We start from the raw sequence: 22841 nt of genomic DNA, 5'->3' as shown, positions 1-22841 counted from the left end.
GGCCAATTATTATTATTGTAGTTATCGTTATTATTATTGCTATTTTGGTGATAAAGTAGGAGTTAAGACAGAAAAACTCCCACAGCAGAAGGGGACCTGAAAGAAGGTAGCCCTAGAGGCCAGCTCTTAAAGACAGTCCTATTAAGCAAATCGTCTCTTTTTGGCCTAAGCCTCCAAATCCTAGTTTCATGGTTATGGAATTTGCTATGCAATCATTTAGTGAAAATTAAATTGTGAGCACAGGGAAACATGACATCTAACTTTGTCCTTAAGAAACAGGAGTGGCAGCAGGAAAGGCTGGGCCACATTGTATGGGTCACATTTTATGATTTTACTCAATTGAGTAATTTGTTGATTCTTTGAGGTCATTCCTTAGGGTCCAAAGACCCTTTCTGGCTGCATTCCTTTCAGAACAAAATTATGTTTACATAGCTTTCGAAGTTCTCTGTTGCTGCCTAGAATCCTCAAGACAGTAACTGAAATGGTTGGTTGGTACTTAATGGACATTTTTCTAATGCTGTGATGAAAGAAAGGCTCCAACATTTCACCTCATCTTTTGAATTATTTTAATTCAAAAGACCATTATAGCCTTGTGGCAGATTTTATGCCCAACAGTAAAATAGAAAAGAGGAACAGAATTGCATCTAGGGTTCCCATCACAAGCAATGTCAGATGCAACACTGCAAGACAAATGTTGACCGTGGTCAGATGACTTTATTAGAAAATTAAAAAAAAAAAAATCTAAGACTTAAAGCAACAAGAAACAAGAAGAAAAAAAAATCACCGTTTGGCAAAACTGATATTAGTCTGGAATCAAGCAAGTTTATACTTACAAACTAAAAAATGAGATAAAAATTTACCTTGCAGACTATAAAAATGTATCTAGCTAAAAATAGAAGTATTTGCATTTTTAATTACCTTTTATTTGAATTCTTCCCTCCAAAGAAATCTATCTACATTATTAAATTCTAGGTGGCCTCAGCATAATAGATAAAATACATTTTTTATTTTTGTGGGGGGCAGGGGAGTGGCTGCCCCAGGTGTGAGGCCCACCTCTGTAGCACACCGTGGTGCACCAACACCCTCTAACCCCAAAAGAAATCTTAAATTGACCTGCTTTCCTGGTGGGCTGCATTATAGAACTGGGTAATCCAGTCTTGAGTAATCCTTCCAAGATGGCCTATTTGACTGGTTAAAGAGCTTTTTAGCTCTGCAGTCCTATAAGATGACCTTAATAGCCAATCCATGGTTCATTGGAAGTATTGAACAAACTTCTGCAATGTCACACTTTTGGCAGAGAACATCACCAATCTCTTAATTCCAGAACAGCAACATGTTCTCACTACTGTGTGGCTCTCCCCAAGCCACCCCAGAGGAAAAGCCTCCCCACAAAGCAAGAAGGTTTCATCCATGTCATGGGCCTGCACTGATACACTGATCTCTCTCAAGAAAAGAAGAGGTCATTGCACCAAAGCAAACATTTTTAGATCATTGCTTTATTTCACTATTGTTCAACAACAAAGTTCATTCCTCTCAAGGTGGATCTTGAATTGTTCCTTGTGTTCTCTTCCTCGTTCTGAATAAAAAAGGTAATGAAGAAAAAGCCTGTACTTTTGGAGACCTAGAATCTTGATTGATGCTAATAAGCTTTTGACTGCAATTTCATGTTACGGTATTTCCTGCTGGCATCTTGGTGGTCACACGGGGCTCCCCACCCTCCAGTGAAGATGGCTGTCCACAACTACCACCATTGAAACCAAAAGTAAGTGTTGAAAAATGCACCTTTTACAATAAAAAAGTAGAAACCAATTCAATTTCCTTTTTTTTTTTTTTTTTTTACGAATATAAAGTTTCTTGTAAATATGTACAGTCTTTTGAGCTAGTTCTATATAGCAGGAAGCAGTTCACAAATGAGACACACAATATACACATTCAGGGCTCAAGAAGCCCATTTCTCATGGAGATCCTAAATGAAATGCCAAGACTGAAAGACCAATTTTCAGTGACCTTTCCAAATACTTGTGGACCAAGAGACAAAAACTTCAGCAAACAGTCAGATCTGCCCTGGGGGTGGGAGGGGAGGGAGTATGGCCCCAAAGACTCCAAGCAACGCAAAACACGACAGCAGGACACTTGCCAAAGGTGCTACGACATGGAGGTTTGTGGGCATTTCAAACAAGAAAGCACTTAGGTTAGGAAACGAGCAGGAAGGAGCCGGAATTTGGGCCAGGTGGCAATCTGGAAAAGGATCTGAACTGTGGACACACGGTTGAAAACACAGTTGTGTTCACCTGCTGTGGTGGAAACGGGTCTGCCTTTCAGCCTACCTAGGATGTGCCTGGGTTGTGGAGGCATGCCTACGTCACGGAGAATCCCAAGCAAGGCTGCCTTGTGGGAGATGAAAGGCAGAAATAAGGCCGCTAGTTAGCTCACCAACTGCAAAGCCTCTAGGTTGGTTCTATGCCAGTTGCCAGGAATTCTGTACTCTGATAGACAGAAATAGCAGGGGCCGCACTGCACCTAAGGAGGACTCCCCAGCCTGGGCAGAGCTGGAAGAGTTGAGCTGCGGCTTCTTTCTCAAACTTCCTGGTCTTAGGTCTAGCTCGAGGGGAAAGGCTTGTTTGGGAAGTCACAGTTTCGTGGGGTAGAACCGTGCTGGGTTTTGTGTGAACAGAGTCGTCCTCCAGGGAGTCGGCAGGGAGGCATGAAGGTTGGAGGGGATACTGAGCATGAGGTGGTGGTTTGCTGAAATCCTTCTCTGGTCGTAAGGCTTGAGCGTTTTGTTTTTTGTTTGTTCAGTGCTACAGACCGCAGCTTGTTGTGGCCAGTTAGTCGGCAAGTCGTCAGAGGGTCTCGATTCGGCAGGAGCTATGGGATGGTATCAATACATTGGCAGAGCAACCCAAGGGGGTCAGCCAGGTCAGGGGGCAGCACATGCAGTGAACGCCATGCAGAACTCCCGGATGGGTCTCTTCCCCATCCCAGAGTGGCGAACAACACACCGTCACAGACAGGAGGTGGGAGCCCCCGTCCCCTCTCCGACCCTGAGACCCATGAATGCTGGGCTCAGAGCAAGACTATTGCATGCTTTCCTGGCCAAAGCTACATGGAAAGCGGGGACAGCAGGCTGGGGAGATGACGCTGAGGCAGGGAAGGAAAGCTTCTTGAGGTCCCTTGGCCCCAAGTCACTGCCTCCGAGCTGAGGCCTGATGACCTCCTTACATTCTCAGCTGGTGGGAGGGGAAGTCGTCAAGGCCGTAAAAGGCAATGATAACAGTAAACATTTGGCTACGATGTCACCCTGGGTGAAGCGGGCCATCTAGGAGAACAGACAGGAAGGAGTATGAACCTACGTGGATGCGGGAGGTTAGCCAACTGACGGGGAATTTCTACACTACGTTTTGGTAGCAAAGACCTGATGGTGTGTCTAGCTAAAAATGACTACAACAGGAAATACATTGCTATTCAAATCTATTAAGAATTCTGTTATCTTAAAAAAAAAGAAAGAAAGAAAGAAAGAAAAGAAACAAGGGAAAAAAACAAAAACAAAAGAAAAACCAACCAATCCTAGGATCTTAAAGTAGCTAGTTAGGATTCTAACCACGTTGTAGTTAGCGACCCGGTTGGTTTCCTTTGATGAACTGGTACAGGCTAGATAGAGCTAAGTACAAAAGTTTGTGAATGCTTTGAAAGAGTAACAAAGTGCAAAGAGATGACTGCAGGAAGGTGCCCAGAGGAGGCACTGCTCACTGACAGCTCCTAGGAGCCTCAGCCACCTGCACCTTCTGGAGACAGGGGTGTCCGTGCCAAGGTGGGTCTGGGCCCAGCTGAGCCAGAGGGTGGCTGAGCAGACGGGCACTGGATCCCCTTCAGCAGAGTTCCATAGTGTGTTTGGTGTTTTCCTGCAGATTGAGATGAGTTGGTTTTTCTGGCTGAGATTTATACTGAAGACTGGTCCCAGACCTAGGAGCAAAATAAGAAAGAGGGATTTTAGCCACCTCAGGCCAGAAATTGCTGTGCTGCTTTGTATAATCCAAACAGGAATTTGCAGCACCTGGTCTGTCCCTTCAGGAGTTAACAGTGACTGCTCTGCAGGGCAGCACTGACTCCAGAGCCAGCCCTCAAAGCTTGTAATGAGTGAAATTCACTGGAAAATGCCAAAGCTGTGTGCATACTTCTTCTGTTGCATGCATGCATACGTGCATGCACACACACACCCACCCCCAACACACACAGTTTTATTGGTGAATCAGAAAGGATGAGAAAGAAACATGTGGATGGATTTTCCTTCTTTCTTCACCAGCAAATATGCCAACAGGGAACGGCAGGCAGCATTAGAAGTAGAATGCCATCCAGAAAAATCAGCCCCAAATGACAGGAAGGCGGCTCCTGAAACTAGCCAACTTGCTGAGAAGGCACTGAGCTACTTGGGCCCCCCCCATGCCCGGGGAGTCCCTTTGTCATCAACACACCCATCAATCTCTTCAATCACTACTCTAAAAATTACCCAGATAATGTAAGTACACAATTTTAAAATTTCAAGAAGTGCAAAGTTCTTCTGGAAGGCAACAACCGTTACCAGTTTCTGTGTAGTCTTCCAGAAAAAAAGTCTATATACACCTATATGTGTGTGTATTTGTAAATATATTTGAAAAAACTAAAGCATAGAACATCTTGCATAGTATGCTACTGTGTGTGTGTATGAAAGAACAATACGCACATTTGCTTGTGTGCATAGAATATCTCTAGAAACTGGTAACACTCACCTCTGCGGAAGGAAACAACATATTCTTTGGTAGCTGTTACATTTTGAGACATAAACATACACATTCTCCTTTTGAATCACACACAGGTTATCCTTTTGCTTAGGAAGCTGCTTCTTAAATAAACTCTTATGTCATTACAGTTATGGAATTGGAATTACTTTTTTTAAATCAGTGGCCCTGAGAGAGCCTCATCTTCCCAAGTTATTCCACAAGTCACCTCTGACCTCTGTACAGACATGCAGGCCTCCGGATGTTGCCTCACCTTGTTAACCTGGGACAGTGGGGTCCTCACAGCTCCCGCTGGCAGCCGGCCCCTGCTGCTGTCTTCAAACAGCCTCCCGGGGGACCGCTCCCTCCGCGTGCTGAGCATCCGGCCCGGGGACTTCTCCCGCTCCAGGGGGCGGCCTGGAGACTTGTCCCTGCGCAGCTCTGTCCGCCCCTCACGGTAGCGGTGGGGTGTGCTTGGCTCTCGGGGATGGCTGGGACCTTCGGGCGGGGCTGGGCTGGAGGCCACACGCTTGGTGATGTGCTCGTTGTATGTGGGTGGGCCTCGCTTGTTGGGGCTGCTAGCAACAAGAGAGGGGTAGGGAGATGCAGGTCACAACCAAGAGGGGCATTTTTCCTTCTCTGAGCAACCCGCATGTCCCAACCTCACCACTGATTATCAGGAAAAGATTAGACTTGAAGTTCTTCAGGCTTATGTGTTTGATTTAGGTAGTTAGGACAGGGAAGAGACAAAGATGGCAACGAAAGAAAACCAGGTATCCTGGTGTCTGGGCAGACTTTCATTTACAGACCACCTACTATGTGCCAGACCCTGTGCTAAGCCCTTTACCTGCATTATCTCATTAAATCACCACATAGCTCTCATGTTATAAACAAGCATGACCCTGACTGTATAGGCAAGAAAATGGGGACAGAGAGAAGTTAGGTGACTTGCCCGAGCTAGTAAGCAACAGAGCTGGGATTCCAATCGAGATCAACTTGACATCATAATCCCCACACTGTATGCTACTGATCTAGTATTTTCCAGAGTCTAGAAGGTACAGAAGGAAGTCTTCATCTAGGAGGTAAACCTGCTAAGACCCAGATGTCAGGGACCCACAAAGGACCACGATGTCTGTCCCGCTCCTGGGCCTGGTGTCTGGTCACCTCCCTCCAGGTGGCTTTCCAAGAGTCACCTGGTATGGATGTGGATGCTCAGAAAGTTGAAAATTCTCAGTCATGGCAATAAGATGCCTGAGGGGTGCAAGGATGAGGTCTACCACATGAGCAGGGCAGACAAAAACAGTACAGCTGGCTCAAAAAATGTGACAGACACCATATTTTTGAGTGCTAATAACCAAACAGTTGAAAACACTGGGGCCTTTCTGTACAACCAACCCAACCCTTTACCCAGTCCTGGCCTATATTTCACAGATGAAGATTTCAGCAGACCTATGGCCCCAACTACCTCTCTGAAGATACAAGATCCAGAAATACAGAGAGAACTGAAATGTGGCCTTCTGAATCAATTTGTTCCCACCTCTAGTAAGTGGGAAAAGTACAGGGTGCCCATTATCTGAACGTAATTCAGACTGGGAAAAGGCAGCATACTTAAAACGGGCACAGAATTGTACAGTGCATTTTTTTTTTTTTTTTTTTAGTTGGAATTTCACTCTTGTCACCCAGGCTGGAGTGCAGTGGCACGCTGATGGCCACTGCAGCCTCGACCTGCTGGGCTTAGGCGATCCTTCTGCCTCAGCCTTCCAAGTAGCTAGAACTACAGGTGCGCGCCACCACGTCCAGTTAGTTTTTGTGATTTATTGTAGAGACAAGATCTCACCAAGTTGCCCAGGCTGGTCTCAAACCCCCAGGGCTCAGGTAATCCTCTCACCTTGGCCTCCCAAAGTGCTGGGATTACAGGCTGAGCCACCGTGCCCAGCCTACAATGCATATTTTTTGGAGACATATTTTGATTGATTTGGACTTTATATCTTGGAAAACTAGAAATCTAAAACTAGAAATCAGGAAAATAAATTTATTTAATAAATATTTTAAAATCTAAATTACTATGTAATTATATGCTGATTCTAAGAATAAACCATATATGAATCACATAATTTCTTTTGCTCTAATTTTCTCAACAAATTGTATGCTAACATGCTATGACATCTTTTATACCAATGTTGAACATTTGCAGTAAGATCCTAAAATGTTCTTCAAAAATATTTGAGAGAGCTGGGTACAATGGTATACACCCATAGTCCTAGCTACTCAGAAGTCTCAGGTGGGAGGATCACTTGCACCCAGAAATTTGAGATTAGCCTGGGCAATACAGAAAGATCCTGTCTCTAAAAAAGCAAAAATTAAAATTTTAAAAATTTTGAGAGCATCATTCATTTTTCCAAAGGTCTATCTTAATCCTTGATGTTTAAATCCTTTTCTTTGGGCCGGGTGTGGTGGCTTAAGCCTGTATCCCAACACTTTGGGAGGCCAAGGTGAGAGGATTACCTGAGCTCGGGTTTGAGACCAGCCTAGGCAACTTGGTGAGACCTCATTTCTACAATAAATTAAAAAATGAGCTGGGTGTGGTAGCGCGTGCCTGTAGTTCCAGCGACTCAGAGGGCTGAGGCAGAAGGATCGCCTGAACCCAGCAGGTCGAGGCTACAGTGGCCATGAGCGTGCTACTGCACTCTAGTCTGGGCTACAGAGTAAGACTCCAAATAAAATAAATAAATAAATAAATCCTTCTCTTTGGATGAGTCTATTGTTTTATCAACTTGTTGTGTTTTTTTCCTTCAACTATTGGTCAAACTCTACCAGAACCTCCCATCAATGCCTATAACTGAGAAATGACTAAGCAGTAAAAACAGTGACCCACTGGGGGAGGAGAGACTCTAGAACAAGCTTGATCCAAAAGATGCCAGTTTTTGTAAATAAGATTTTACTGGAACGCAGTCAACCTCATCTGGTGATCCATTGTCTACAACTGCTTCCACATTACTCCAGGGCTGAGTAGTTGAGATAGACTATATGGCCCACAAAGCCAAAGATATTTACCATCTAGACCTCTACAGAAAAAGTTTGCCAATTCCTGCTCTACAGTAAAACAGAGAGGCTAGTGAGCAAAGATAATTTTATAAATGGTCAGTTACAGAAAATAGCTTCATGTCATTTGCCTGCTTCCCCATGCTACTCTAACTGTGGAGACTCTGATAGCAAAAGCTCAGAAGGCCAGAACCCCTTAGTGCTGTCTGTGCAGCTTTGAGATGACGTAGGATTCAACATCTTGAAATCAAGGTCTATTTTCGTTTCTAGCCATATGGCTTTGGGATACGAAAGATAAATAAAAAATAAAATCCAACTAGGAGAACAACATTAAGCCTATTTATAATGGAAGAGAAATTATAAGATGTGTCCACAGGGGCCCATAATACAGCAAATGAGAGGGTACTCACTGCCTGAGGGAAGAAGGATGGCTCAGAGAAGGCCATTCAGGACATCAGCTTAGATGAATGGGAGGAAAGAACACACTCATCATTCCACGCCAAGTGGGCAGTCTTCCATCTCCTTATCCATTAATGACCAATGATCTATCACATCAATTTTATGTTTTTTGCAAGAGTTACATTTCCTGCTCTGCTAAACAGACCAGTGCAATGAGGCCTGCAGTGAATCACACCCAGCCAAGATGGCCTTCTACATTCTGATCTGCCCCAAGGGGTAACAAAGTCTAAGTGCTGACCTCCCAGACATGCCTGGCAATAGCAGGAGAGCAAGCCATTGCTTCTGTTCCTTGTTCACAAGTGCTGGAACCATTTTCGACCACACAATTAGCAACTCCTTAAGAAAGATTATATAGTTTCAAATGCAAGGTACTTGTCCATCTAACTAGTGAGGCAATGAAGAAAAAAAAAATCTAATTACAATACTTCGATTTGTTTCTGGCATGACTTGGAAACTAATTAAAGAAGATTTAGACATTTTCGGGGGAGGACCATAGGCCATTGAGCACTCTTTGGCCAGGGTCAAGCCAGTAGAGTTAGGAACACTGAATTATTGGTACTTCTGGTTTTTCGGCAAATTCCTGAACTTAAAACCACATTAACTGAACTTTTCAGATTAATTAACTTCTGTCATCAAAAGAGAGAAAGAGACTATACATTAGGACATAGTGCCAGGAGATTAAATTGATGCTGTCTTTTCCAAGATCTAGGTACTTCTATAATATTAGATGTGGCTCCTCCACCCTCTTGTGAATCCCTTGAGAATAAAAACAGTGGTTTCTTTACCTCTGAACCCCCAGCCCCAGACCCTATGCCTGGCATTTGGTGAGGGGGGTCCACGTAACCATAGGGTAGACATGTCAGGCTGGTAAACTGGTTCAGAAAATTAAAATCCTAGGTCGTTTATTCCCCAGGGTTAAACAATCTCAGACCTTCTTTGCAGACCAAGGTTTCAAACTTCCTACACATTGACCAGATCTGGCTGCTACCCCTCTGTGTCCCACCTTCACATATGGCTGGTGGGAATACAAATGGGAACAGCCTCCGGGGAGGAAAACTCTACAACATCAATCAGAACTACAAATGCATATTTGCTATTGCATCAATTCCCTTTCTAGGAATTAATCCTACAGATAGATTCCTCAGCATGCAAAATGACGTAAGTACAAAGTCACTAACTACAGCAACAGACTAGAAACAACCCAAGCATCCACTGATAAAGGAGTAAATATATTAAGGAACCAGCATGTGAAGAAATGCTCTGCAGGCATTTGAAAAGAAAGTGAATGTGGAAATATGTCTTATACTGACATGGAGCAATCTCCAAGATACATTAAGGCACAGAAAAGAATGCATAGTAAGTTACCACATGTATTAAAAAGAAGAGCAAGGGCACTTCCAGAATGTCAGAGTAAGGACCTCTGAAAACCTGTTCCTCCATAAAAACAACAAGAAAGTGGGCAAAAATGGTCAAAATAAACTTTTTAGAACTCTGGAAATTAGACCTAGCCCTCTGAGCAATCACTCTTGAAGCAGGGTCAAACCAAAAGCATCAGGAACACACAGTTATTTGGTACTTCTCGCTTTTTGGCAAGTTCCTGGGATCAAAACCACACTGACCAAGCACATTGCAATAAGGGTGTGAAATTCAAAGGGTGTTTATGCAAGAAAAACAACAATCTCCGTAAGAACAGCAAGTTCTATAACATTTTAACTTTCCATATACCCCATGCCCCTCTCCCCAGATCTGTGGTGGAGTTGAAACCAACAGGCTTATAATCGCAGTAGCTGTGAAAACCAGCAGTCTAGCAGCAACAGGAAGAAGCAGATCAGGATTGGAGCTCCCCAAACACCCCATCACCAGAAAACTGTCACTATCTGACTTGTCTGGCTACTTCCAGGAAAAGACCATTCTCAGGGGTTATCTTTATTTGACTTGACTCAGGGCTTGCTCGGTAAGAAAAATTCTTTGACCAGGCAAAAACAATCAGTAGCAATTACTAAACATGGTATGTGCCTCAGGCAGTGATACCAGTTGGAGAATACAAGAAGGTTTCTTTTTGGTGTGATAAAAATGTTATAAAATTAGATCATGGTAATGGCTGCACAAATCTGTGAATACATTACAAACCACCAGTTGTACACTACTTTTTTACATTAGAAAATACAGTTTATTTAGAAAATAAATTAGAGAGAAAAAGAAGAGATTTACCTCCCCAAGGTAAGGGAGGAGGCCAAAGCCAGGAAAGAGCACATGGTCATACCATGTAAGGTAATGGCCCGGTTGTACATTTTAAAAGGGTGAATTTTACGGTATGCAAATTATCTCAAAGAATGTAATAAAAAAGAGGGAGGGAGTGCGCACACACACATACGCGTACCCATACATTTGTCTGAACAGTCATCTCTCAGTATCTTTGGGGGATTCATTTCAGGACCCCCTGGGATAACAAAATCTGCTGAAACTCAAGTTCCTGATATAAAATGGCACTGTACTCACATATAACCTATGCACATCCTCTTATATACTTTAAATCATCCCTAGATTACTTATAATATTTAACAGGATGTAAATGCTCTGTAAATAGTTGTTATACTATATTGCTTAGGGAATAATGACAAGGAAAAAATGTCTGTTCATGTGGAGTACAGACACAATTTTTTTTTCAAATATTCTCAATCTGTTGTCTGCTGAATCTACAGATGGGGAACCCACAGATACAGAGGGCCAACTGTAAATGCATAAAAGATCTCCAGATGGAAACATAAAACCATAAAAATTGGTTCCTTTTCAGGTGGGGACCTGGGTAGCAGGGAGTAGAGAAAGCAAGGAAGCATGAGAGTGCCAGAAGAGACATTCTATACTAGTTACACCTTTCCATATCCTTTGAATTCAGTGTGTGACTGGATTACCGATTCAAGGATAAGTGAAATTTTAAAATTAAAATTTTAAGAGTATCAGTCAATCATGTGCAGGAGGGCTCACCTTCCATGGGAGCTGCCAGCCGGACTTGGACACCCCCGGCCTGCTCTCATGGTCTCACACTTCTAAGGGGAGAAGCTCATTACCTGCGGGAGGTGGAAGGGACCCGGTGGTGTTCAGTGCCAGACTCCTTCACGAGGTTTCCTTTGCAGCAAATAACTCTTAACTTATCTTGGTATGAGGATGCCAGGTAGATTGCTCCTGAGGAAATTGCGGGGCCCAGGTAGCGTGGGTTCGGGATTTCCAGATAAGCTCGGGCAGGGGTCCTGCGGAGTTCCAGTTGAGAGTTTACATTCATTGCAGCTCACCTCCATTGCTAGGTGGGTTAGGAAGAAACATGCGCCGGCCCCAACAGTGAAGTTTTCAAAGCGGGGGAGGGTAATGCTTACCCCAGCGAGGAGCGTGCCTGGATCTCAATTACTTCAAGTGAGTTGAAGTGGGTCACAAACAGATAGGGCTCTCTGTAGGCTGCGAGGCCACCATGGGGGAAGAACATGAGGCAAAGAAGGGTTCAAAGAGGGAAAATCAAAATCTGGCTATAATGCATTCTTGGACCCAGCAATCCCATGTAATGGAATTTATCCTACAAATACACACCCACGTGCCAGCATAATCTTGCATGTTCAAGTATATTCAGTGTCATGTTATGGATTAGTAGAGGATGGAAAGCAACTCACACACACACTTTAGGGGACAGGTTAAATAAATTATAGTACATCTGTGGAATTCTGCATAGCTGTAAAAGAACATGAAGAAGCTCTCTTTGTGCGGATATAAAAAAATACCCAAGGTCCATTGCTGAGTGCATAATGCAAGGTTCAGAATAATGTGCAAAGTGTGCTGGCTTACTGATTTTAAAAAAGGTGGCAAAAAGAATATATATTTTTATGTGCTTGGGTTTGCATAAAGCACTGGGAGGATAAGAAACTCACAGAAGTTTTTTTCTCTGGGGAAACGGGTATGGAAAATTTAGGAGATGCTTGATCTGGGTGAGGCTTTTCCCTGTATACCCTTAAAAACTGTTTGTAAATATCTTCAGAAATTTTTTTCAAAGACTGGGTTCACAGATAATTAAATATTTTTGGATTTCTTAATACCCTATCTCTGTACTCACAGTGTCACTGAAACTTAGAGAGGATATGACAGCAGCTTTTTCTGTCTTAAGGAGAAAGGGCAATTATCACTATTACTCTTTGTGGTAAATTATTACTTTGGTATTAGACCATTAGCCACACCTTCTGGTATACTCCAGCCCTTGTGCAGTCTCTTTGCCTTGAATATGGGCCAACACCGTGGTCTACCCTGACTAGTAGAATGTGGTGAGAGTGAGCAGCTCTCGCCTCTGTACTCTTGGAAGAAGCCAACAGGAAGAGGGACCAAGGCCTCCAGCCACCAGTCCCAGCTAAGTGCCCACCTTATAGCCAGTACACATTGGCTGCCATGTTTGTGAGACTATCTTGGGCTTTCTAGTTGTCCCAGTGCTCCTGCTGACACCACATGAAGCAGAACTGTCCACTCAGGCCATGGAATAATGGGCAATGGTAAGCTGTTGTTTTGAGTCAGTGTGCTTTTGAATTGCTTGCTATGCAGCAACAGATAAACACAATAGCCTTGAAGCGTATTTTGGTCCTAACGGGATTTCAGAACACTCACACAGATATGTATGTACATATTTGTATGCATGTGTATGTTTACTCTTTGATCCAGCAGTTCCACTTTTAGGAATTTATAATCAAGGAATACTATTTGACAAGTGTACAAAGATTAGTACAAGGATGTTCACTGCAATTGTTGTTCACACTTACAAAAAAGAAAGAATATGACCTAACTGCTCTGCCTAATTAGAACTGGTTAAATTAATAGGTGTTCAGCTAGGTCATGGGATACTATGCAGCCTTTAAAAATGACTGAAATAAATCCACAGGGTATGGTCTGCTTTCTATTATGAGAGCCTACCAAATATTTCACAAGGCTGGGAGTGTGGCCTGGTAGATCTGGCTAAGGCAACTCATCAAGGTTGGGAATCTTTGCCATGAAGTGCGTTAACACACGGCACTTGGTGTCTAATGGAATTCATGAGCACAGTGGTGGCCAAAAATAATTCCACCTGCAATTCTTTCCTAGGACATCAGCTGTTGGTAAAAGAGAAGCCCCCCCACACTGTGCATCACATACCAAAGGCCAAAGGTAAGCGACTCCACTTGAGATCATCTGTGCGGCTACGTCTTCCATAAGAATCCACGAACACCCCAAATTCTACAAGGTGTCAAGAGCACACAGGCATTAGCACCGTCAAAGGCAGGGCGTGTCAGTGACATACACTATGAGGGAGGAATAAGGAATGGAGCCCAGGGGACAGCTGGCTAGATTTACCTGGATTGTTGAAACTTACAGACCTCTGCTGAGTATCTCTCAGTTTTATTATAAATGGGAGAATGTTTTACTTATTTATTTATTTATTTTTTAGTTGGAGTCTCACTCTGTCACCCAGGATGGAGTGCAGTGGCATGCTCATAGTCACTACAGCCTCGACCTGCTGGGCTCAGGTCATCCTTCTGCCTCAGCCTTCCTAGTAGCTGGAACTATAGGTGCACGCTACCACGCTGGCTAATTTTTTTTTTAATTATTTATTGTAGAGATGAGGTGTCACCAAATCACCCAGGCTGGTCTTAAACCCCTGAACTCAGGCAATCCTCTCACCTCGGTCTTCCAAAGTGCTGAGGTTACAGGCTTGAGGCACTGTGCCTGGCCAGGAGAATATTTTAATTAAAAGTTTGTTTTAAATTCATTAAAGTGTATTAAAGAAAGAGGACTCAAGTGATGAAGAGAATAAGAAAAGACGGAGAGGGAGGGAGGGAGAGACAGGGAGGGGAGTGAGGAGACCAGGAGGAAGGGTGAGAGGCAGAGACCCAGAGACGGGGTGGGGGAGAGATGGAAAGACCTGAAGTTTTGTTCTTTTTTAAAGACACAGAAAAACAAAGAAATAAGGCCAGAGAAAGAAGGTAAGGAAGAGAGAGAAAGGAAAGGGAGAGAAAAAGAAGAAGGAGAAAGGGATTGAGAAGATGAAAGCTGTTTGCTCTTTGGAGAGAATGTGAGCAAGTCAGACCATGTTAGTATCCAGTGGGGGAGAGGAGAATCCCCAGAGGCCTCCGTGGTGCTGGAATGACATTCTCTGTACCCCAGCAGGACCTGCCCTGTCTCAGGGTCCCACTGATCATCCATCAACCCCTCATGGATCCAGTCTGGCACTCCTGGTGTTCACAAGCACATAGAACAGCGGTGGGTGGCAGCCACGACTCACCATGGAAGCACAGCAAGTACTCTTCTCGCTGCCCCGTGCTGTTCACCTGCACGATCGAGACAGGGAAACTGTTGGAAGAAGCAGCAAACACAGCAGGTGCCAAGGAATGGTCGTTCTTATCCAAGAATTCTATAGAGGCAGGAGAAAATCAGGGCTTCAGGAATGATTTCAATTCTCAGCAAAGTCTGAGCCATATATGGGGTGGGAAACAGGACACAGGCCCTACCCTCGAGCGTGTACTGCTTCATGTCAATTTCGTAGAATTTATTGGTTCCAATGAGGATACTGTAATTGGTGAAGTGGATACAGCTGCAGGGCTCTGAGGTCTCTATCTCCTGAAACAAGAGGGCAGAAGAGAAGAATATGAGAGGTAACAAAGGACAGCCACTCGTCCACTGCTGTCCTGTTTCTGCCTGAATCATCTAGCCAAGCCCTGCAGACAACTGCCACCAGCCTTGTTCACATTGTCACAGAAAGCCATTCACCCCTCAAGCCTCTCAGTGATCCATCTGCTATCTCTTCCTATTGTTCTATGCAACCCCAGACTAAAGAAATAAGGTCAAATTGCAGCCACCAAAAAAAAAAGGGTCAGCAACACCATTTCAATGGAAAGATAAAACTTTAACAATACAACATTCTTAACAGAGGAAAAAAGACTAGAAAATACTCCAGCTATTAGCAGTGGTGGTTAAAAGGGACGGTTTTGGTTTCCTTCTTTTTGCTCACTTCTAAATTTCTAATTTGAACATACATATACAGTTATCACCATCATCATTATTATCCTAATTATCTGCTTCCTACTTCTTTTTACTTGTTTGTAGGTCAATTCTAATGGCATCAAAAAACCAGCCATGCTGATTCAAAATAGTGCCCAGGAAGAAACAATGATGTCTGAGAATTTTCCTGACACTAACAGTTCAAACTCTGGTCAGTATTTTCATCATCACTGAATATTTATTTATTGGTCACATACTAAGTATGGGAAAACTTTTAGGCAGCATGATATAGTGAAATAATAGGAAAAAAAATCAAACTTCAGTTTTGGTCTCAACTTTGTAACTCAGGATCTCTGCCAGCTTCAATTGTCTTACCTGAAAATTAGGGATAACCATCCCTGTTTTTCAGAACTGTTGTGAAAAGTATCTATAAAACAGCCAGTTCAGTCTCTGGTACCAAGGACACTCAATAAACAAACTAAACTAACAACATTGTGTCTAGGATGAAATAGTTTCTATAACAAGTAATGACTCCTTATATATTATTCACCCTTCATTTCATTTTTGAGACTAATCCTAAAAGTGTGTAATATTTTATCAGGTTTATGATGAGGGAAACATTCCTAGTCTAGGGACATCAGATAGTCCTCTCCGGAAAGCAAGACAAATTTAACGATCTAACATGCATCTTGTCCATACTGCAGTCATCATCACAACTCACTCTGTTCCAAGGAGAACCAGCTCCCTAATTACATATCAAAATGTAGCTAGCACTGACGTTTCCAAAAGGTTGTAATAATAGAAACCTCTAGAATCTGAGAGAGATTCTGATAAGTGCTACCCAGGACTGCTAGCTTCTTAGAGAGAGCTCCTTCCTTTTTTCCACTGGCTCAAAAAAAGTGTCTGCTCCGACAGTCAACTTTCTGCTTTAACAAAAGGCTGGGTTCACTGGACTGGATGGAGAGGCAGTTTCCAAACAGGAGAAGAAAAGTAAGAGGGAAAACTGCACTAGCGGCTATGGAGGTTCCTCCAGAAAGGAAGAGTCTTGCTCTCTAGGGAGGTATCCCCAGGCTGAAGGCCTGAGGGTAGAAGGGACCAGACACATGCCATGTCTGAGACAGCACACTTTCATGTCAGCTCCCCAACAGAACAAGACAGGCTGGCCCATACTCAGCAGAGGCAAGGCCCAGGACTTACTTTCCGAATGCAGTATTTGCTGAGGTTTTCGTTGTAGCGGAGAATGACAACTTTGCTGGGCATGGCTGCGCAGATACAAAGCCCATTCTCAATCTGAAAAGCAATCAAAGAAAGAAAAAGGCTGTCACCAGTGTGAATACTAGCTCTGGGGCAAAACTAGGAAAGGAACATAAATTTAAAGCAGGGACTCTCAACCTCAGAACTACTGACAATTTGGAGCAGATCATTGTGCCTGATGGGGGAAGGGCTGTCCTGGGCATTGTAGGATGTTGATCAGCATCCCTGGCCTTGAACTACTAGGTCAAGCATTTGGTCCGTATTTTCATCATCACTGAATATTTATTGGTCACATACTAAGTATGAGAAAACTTTCAGGCAGCATGATACAGTGAAATAGTAGAAACACAGCCCCCAGTTGTGACAATCAAAAGTGCCTCCAGCCATTACCAAATGTCCCCAGGGAAGGCAGAATCAACCCTGGTTGAGAACCACTGCTTTAACTGGAATCCAGAGAAAGTCTCAGGGAGCCACCTGACACCAAACACATTTCAGCATATGGGCTTCTGCAGGAAACAGATTCTTCTGACAAACTTACCTTGTCAAAGGTGGATGGAGCAGTATGAGGGAGGAGAGAGCATAGGTAGAAGAAATTGCTATAGGAATTTAGAGAAAGTGTTGGTCCAAAGGGAAAAAGTTATTTAGCTAAGACCTGTATATGCAAAGTTCTACATCAGAACTCTTTTTCTAGAATAGTTGAAATCTCTTACTTCACCTCCTACAACCGGATCTTGTGAAAAGAGGCTAGCTGCTCACATCAGCCTTGATATGAAGGTAGTAGTTGGTGGAGTGGGTAGGGGGAGATGGGATGGGAGACGGAAGGAACACATAGGAAAATAGAATTTGTTAGTAATGGTGTTATTTCTTGGGTTAGGTAGTGGGTTTATAGATGTTTACTGCATTATTAGGCTTTATGATTTATTTACACGCTCCACACATTTTTTGAATATTCCAAATATTATAATGAAAATAATTTCTTTTTTTTTTTTTTTTTGAGTTGGAGTCTCACTCTGTCACCCAGACGGGAGTGCAGTGCCCACTCCCGGCCACCACAGCCTCAACCTGCTGGGCTCCAGCGATCCTTCCGCCTCAGCCTTCCAAGTAGCTGGAACTACAGGTGTGCACTACCACGACCGGCTCATTTTTGATTTCTTATAGAGATGAGGTCTCGCCAAGTTGCCCAGGCAGGTCTCGAACCTGCGGACTCAGGCAATCCACTCACCTCAGCCTCCCAAAAGTGCGGGATTACAGACTGAGCCACCGAGCCCAGCTATAAAAACAATTTCTAATTTAAAAAACTAATTTTTGAAAGCTAAAATATACATTTCCAAGTAACTCATTATTCACAGAAGAAATTATAAGAAAAAATTTTAAATGTGGAATGTAGAATGATAATACACTTCCATATCAAAATTTACAAGGTATAACCAGAATAGTAGTTAGAGGACAAGTCATAGCTTTAACTTGCTTATAATTGGAAAAATACCCTAAAAATGAATGAGCTAAATGAGAAATTCAAAAAATAATAGAGAAAAAGTAGAAAAAACTGAAGGAAAAAACCAGATACATGTAAAAATTAATGACAAATAAAATAATGCTATACTAGAGACAATCAATAAAGCTCAAAGTTGCTCCTTTGTAAAGACTAATAAAATTGGAATGTCTCTGGTGAAGTTAAAACAAAAGATATGGCACAAGTAATAGTGGGGATTAAAAAGGTAACACAACTACTATAAGAAAATACAACAAAGAAAGTAAGGCAGGAAAAAGAAAAACAAAAATTGTTCTCTTTAAAAAGAAAAATGTGAGGCCGGGCTTGATGGCTCAGCCTGTAATCCCAGCACATTGGAAGGCCGAAGCAGTGGACTGCCTGAGCCCATGGGTTCAAGACCTGCCTGGACAACTTGGCAAGACCTCGTCTCTACAATAAATAAAAAATTAGCTGGGCATGGTAGTGCGTGCCTGTAGTTCCGGCTACTCGGAAGGCTAAGGCGGAAGAATTGCCAGAGTCCAACAGGTTGGCACTGGGGTGGCCGTGTGTGTACCACTGCACTCCAACGTGGGTGACAGTGAGACTCCAACTCAAAAAAAAAAAAAAAGAAAAGAAAAATATGCATGATGCCCACTTGTGCACCTAATCCTGAATTTTACCACACATTTTTAAAATAAAAATTAAAAAAGAAAGAATAATGAATGCTTAAATTGATGACTACATAGTTTTAACCCTACTGGGTTCCTGTCTGGAATTCCCAGTTTCTTCTGACAATGTCTATCAGGCCCCTCAAGATTCACCTTTCCTTAAGAAACCTTTTCAAATTAATACCTTCCCAAACCAGCCATTTCTTACTTTATACTCTGTAGGTTATATCACTTTTATTGCTTGCCACAGTTAAATAATCTCAACATACACGTGTAACTAGGAAAAACATCCCCCTCATCATCAGAGGACCCCTACACCATAACCCCTCAAAGAGCCATGGCAAAGCCAGGTCTCTCACACAGTGGCCCTTGAGGCTGGCCACATCTCTCCCCACAAGTCTTACATTCCTCAGAACAGATGCCACTGAGGGTCACTCAAGTACATACCATGTGCTCAGTAAACACTGACTGAGTGACTAAATGAAAAAACTGCCCAGTGAGCCATCTTCTGTGGGGCAAAAGGCAGTGGTTTTCTTTTTTATATTATTTTCTTTCTCTCTCTTGCTTTTTTCTTTTGAGTCAGGGTCTCATTCTGTCATCCAGGCTGGAGTGCCATGCACTATCACAGCTCACCACAGTCTCGACTTCTTAGACTCAGACAACCCTAACACCTCAGCCTTCCAAGTGGTAGGACTACAGGTGCACGCCACCATGACTGGCTAACTTTAAAAAAAAAATTTTTTTTTAATTGAAGTCTCACTCTGTCGCCCAGACTGGAGTGCTGTGGCCGCTCCTCGCCACCGCAGCCTCACCCTGCTGGGCTCCAGCGATCCTTCCGCCTCAGCCTTCCAAGTAGCTAGAACTACAGAAGCGCGCTACCACACCCAGCTAATTTTTGATTTATTGTAGAGATGAGGTCTCGCCAAGTTGCCGAGGCAGGTCTCGAACCAGCAGGCTCAGGCAATCCACTCACCTCGGCCTTCCAAAGCACTGGGATTACAGGCTGAGCTACCGAGCCTGGCCCTAAAAATTTTTTGTAAAGACAGGTTTCACTATGTTGCTTAGGCTGGTCTTGAACTCCTAGACTCAAACGATCCTCCCACTTTGGCTTCCTAAAGTGCTGTGATTACAGGCGTGAGCCAGTGCATCCAGCCAATGCCTCAGAGGGGTCTACAAATGTTTGATTCAGATTTCATTAAAGTTATATATATAGGTGTATACAAGGGGGGAACCCCCATAAACTGAAATTTATTTATTTAAAAATTGTGTATTTATTCTTACATGTTTAAACTTCAGTCACCTTCAAAATACTCTCCATTTGATGCACTATATCTATCAAAACACTTTCTCCACTGCTCAGTACAGTTTTGAACTCCTTAATTTTGGTGCCTTTTAGTGCTTCTGCTATTCTTGTTTCACCTCGCCAACATCAGCAAAAAAATTTCCTTTTGGGGATTTTTTCACCCAGGGAAACAAAAAACCACTGCACTGGTTGGATGCATTGGCTCACGGCTGTAATCCTAGCACTTTAAGAAGCCAAAGTGGAAGGATCGTTTGAGTCCAGGAGTTCGAGACCAGCCTAAGCAACATAGGGAGAACTGTCTCTACAACAACTTTAAAAAGTTAGCCAGGCATGGTGGCGTTCACCTGTAGTCAGGGCAAGACTGGGTGAAGAGGGAGGGTGGGGCATAGGGGTCATGTCATTTTTGGCCAAAAACTGCTGAACATTCAGCATGATGGGGGCAAGTATGTTCGTAAATCACCCATCATGAAATAGGCAAATGCATAAAAGAATCTCAAAAAAAAAAATCACTGAAGCAGAATGTAGCCTCTCACAATGCTACCTGGTACATCAATGCAGATAGGTTCCTCGAACACTTACCTAGTGGGGGAAGCCTGCCTTTCAAAAAAAATTCCTGTTGTTTTGGGGTCCTCCCTCATATATATCCATAAGTACTCTTAATTTTTTTGGATGAAAAAGTTTTTTTTATCAAAAGTAAACAAGCAAATTTTTTTTTTTTTTTTTTTTGAGTTAGAGTCTCACTCTGTCGCCCAGACTGGAGTGCAGTGGCCGCTCCCGGCCACAGCAGCCTCGACCTGCTGGGCTCCGGCGATCCTTCCACCTCAGCCTTCCAAGTAGCCAGAATTACAGGCATGTACTACCACGCCCGGCTGATTTTTTGATTTATTGTAGAGATGAGGTCTTGCTGAACCCATGGGCTCAGGCAATCCACTCACCTCAGCCTCCCAAAGGCACGGGATTATAGGCTGAGCCACCAAGCCCAGCAGCAGATGTATTTATATACCAAATTTCAATATGCCAGAAACTACAAAAGAATTAACTTGAATTCTTGAGAACTGACTTTATGTTATATAATAATGCTATAAATTAAAATTTGTAAATTTCTACTAATAAAATTTTCATCCAGTTCAGACATGGAGATCCATATTAGATTTTGAAAAGGCTCATCATACACACACACTCTTTTATTTTTAAGCTATGGATAAACCTTTTATTTTTGTTAACTTTATTCTCATTCTCATTTTTCTCTGAGTTCCTATAGACTCAAAGTCAGTACAAATTTCACGGTTATACAAGCTATTTCATGTGCTTAAAGAAAGCAAAAGAAATTTTAAGCCAGTTTGACGACATACAATTGTGAAAGTTGTCAGAATTCAGAATGGAGTAACTAATGTTAAAAAAAAACCCTGAAAAACAGAGTCAGGGAAAGCCCTGAAAAGAAGTTTCTCACACTTGTATACCTTGTATACACTTGTATACCTGACAACAAAAACTATCCACAAAAGGCTGCAAAAACAACAGTCTTGCACAATACTTGTACAAATACTTATGGCCAGGCACAGTGGCACACACAGTCTATAAATCTGGCCCTTTGGGAGGCAGAGGCAAGAAGATTGCCTGAGTCCAGGAGTTTGAAACCAACCTGGGCAACTTGGCAACACCTTGTCTCTACAATAAATCAAAAAACCAGCCAGGCGTGGTAGCATGCGCCTATAGTTCCAGCTACTTGGAAGGCTGAGATGGAAGAATCACCTGAGCCCAGGAGGTCAAGGCTGTGGTAGCTGTGATCGTGCCACTGTACTCCAGCCTGGGCAACCAAGTGAAAATCTGACTCAAAAAAAATTAATTCTTCAAGGACATGTGCTCAGCCAGTGCCTACCCAACTTCAGACTGGTATAGCTCTTGCTATTCATCTTCGTATCCAAGGACAATGATTTCAAAGCAATTAAGTACTCCTCCTCATTTTTTCCTTTAAAATCCTTTATCTTCCTTTACCTCCCAGAGTTTATTCCCACTGTGATACTCTATTCCCCCAATCAATCTCTTTCTCTTTTAGAGAAACTCTGTTATTGAGGTTGACACAATTTTCAAGGTCAAATCAATGAACTCTGGGGGAAGAGGGGCAGTGCTAATTTCTAGAACATTCTGCCAACTGGGGCTCTAAGGGGAGCTTACCTTGCCAGCCCCAAACAAGTGGCAGCCCTTGACAGCTTCAAAAACATTGGGTGAGATGTCTGGCTGGGCGGGAAGATGAGACTGTGCTAGGGACTGTTTCACTTTCTTCACGTCCACGAGACACAGGGCCCGCTCTTCTCCTGAAAAGGAGAAGTAAGTGCTTCGTCAGTGTAAAGCCATTGAGTACTTAAGACGTGGGATGGCGGTTCTAGTTCTAGTTCTCGTCACAAATAGTAGCCACATGAGGCCATAAGGATTAACTGAATTTTCCACAAATCCCGGTAAACACATCTAAAGGTTCACATTTTGGATCTGAGATGAAAACGTTTGGCCTTTACTCAAGATTTGAGTGGGGAGGTGGAACTCTACCGACATAAAGTTGGAGGCTATGAACTGTATTTTCAAACGTGTCCCCAGCAAAGTAAAGAAAGAACATGTGAGGGAGAAATGAGGACACGTTCTATAAAACAAGAGGCTTGGACTATATGTGGATATCATGACAGATAAAAGAAAGGCTGAGGAACCACTCCAGATTAAAGGAGACTAGAGACATGATAAAGGCATTGCCTTATCTTGGATTAGATCATGAATCAGGAAAAAAAACTACTATAAAGCAGTGGGCCTAGCCGGGCTTGGTGGCTCAGCCTGTAATCCCGCGCCTTTGGGAGGCTGAGGTGGGTGGATTGCCTGAGCCCACGGGTTCAAGACCCGCCTGG

General features: G+C 43.1%; 1 protein-coding gene across 2 annotated transcripts in view; it reads right to left on the bottom strand.

Annotated features, from left to right (window-relative positions):
• Positions 1-1819: 1819 nt before the first annotated feature.
• The window catches only part of CIT (citron rho-interacting serine/threonine kinase), a 177938-nt gene continuing 156916 nt past the window's right edge, over positions 1820-22841 (bottom strand). For both annotated transcript variants that reach the window (XM_021718196.1, XM_021718197.1), the window contains 9 exons: positions 22126-22265; positions 16452-16544; positions 14765-14873; positions 14539-14667; positions 13413-13493; positions 11627-11705; positions 11324-11503; positions 5029-5332; positions 1820-3963 (listed from right to left, as the gene is read on the bottom strand). In XM_021718196.1, the coding sequence (XP_021573871.1) occupies positions 3940-3963; positions 5029-5332; positions 11324-11503; positions 11627-11705; positions 13413-13493; positions 14539-14667; positions 14765-14873; positions 16452-16544; positions 22126-22265 (1139 nt within the window). In that variant the 3' untranslated portion in view covers positions 1820-3939. The remainder of the gene's footprint in view (positions 3964-5028; positions 5333-11323; positions 11504-11626; positions 11706-13412; positions 13494-14538; positions 14668-14764; positions 14874-16451; positions 16545-22125; positions 22266-22841) is intronic.

The sequence above is a fragment of the Carlito syrichta genome, unplaced genomic scaffold (assembly GCF_000164805.1).
Source record: "Carlito syrichta isolate Samal-C Ts95f unplaced genomic scaffold, Tarsius_syrichta-2.0.1 Scaffold311911, whole genome shotgun sequence".
NCBI classification, from domain to species: domain Eukaryota; kingdom Metazoa; phylum Chordata; class Mammalia; order Primates; family Tarsiidae; genus Carlito; species Carlito syrichta.
The sequence above is the reverse complement of the archived record's forward strand: the minus strand, read 5'-3'. Positions and strand labels throughout refer to the sequence as shown.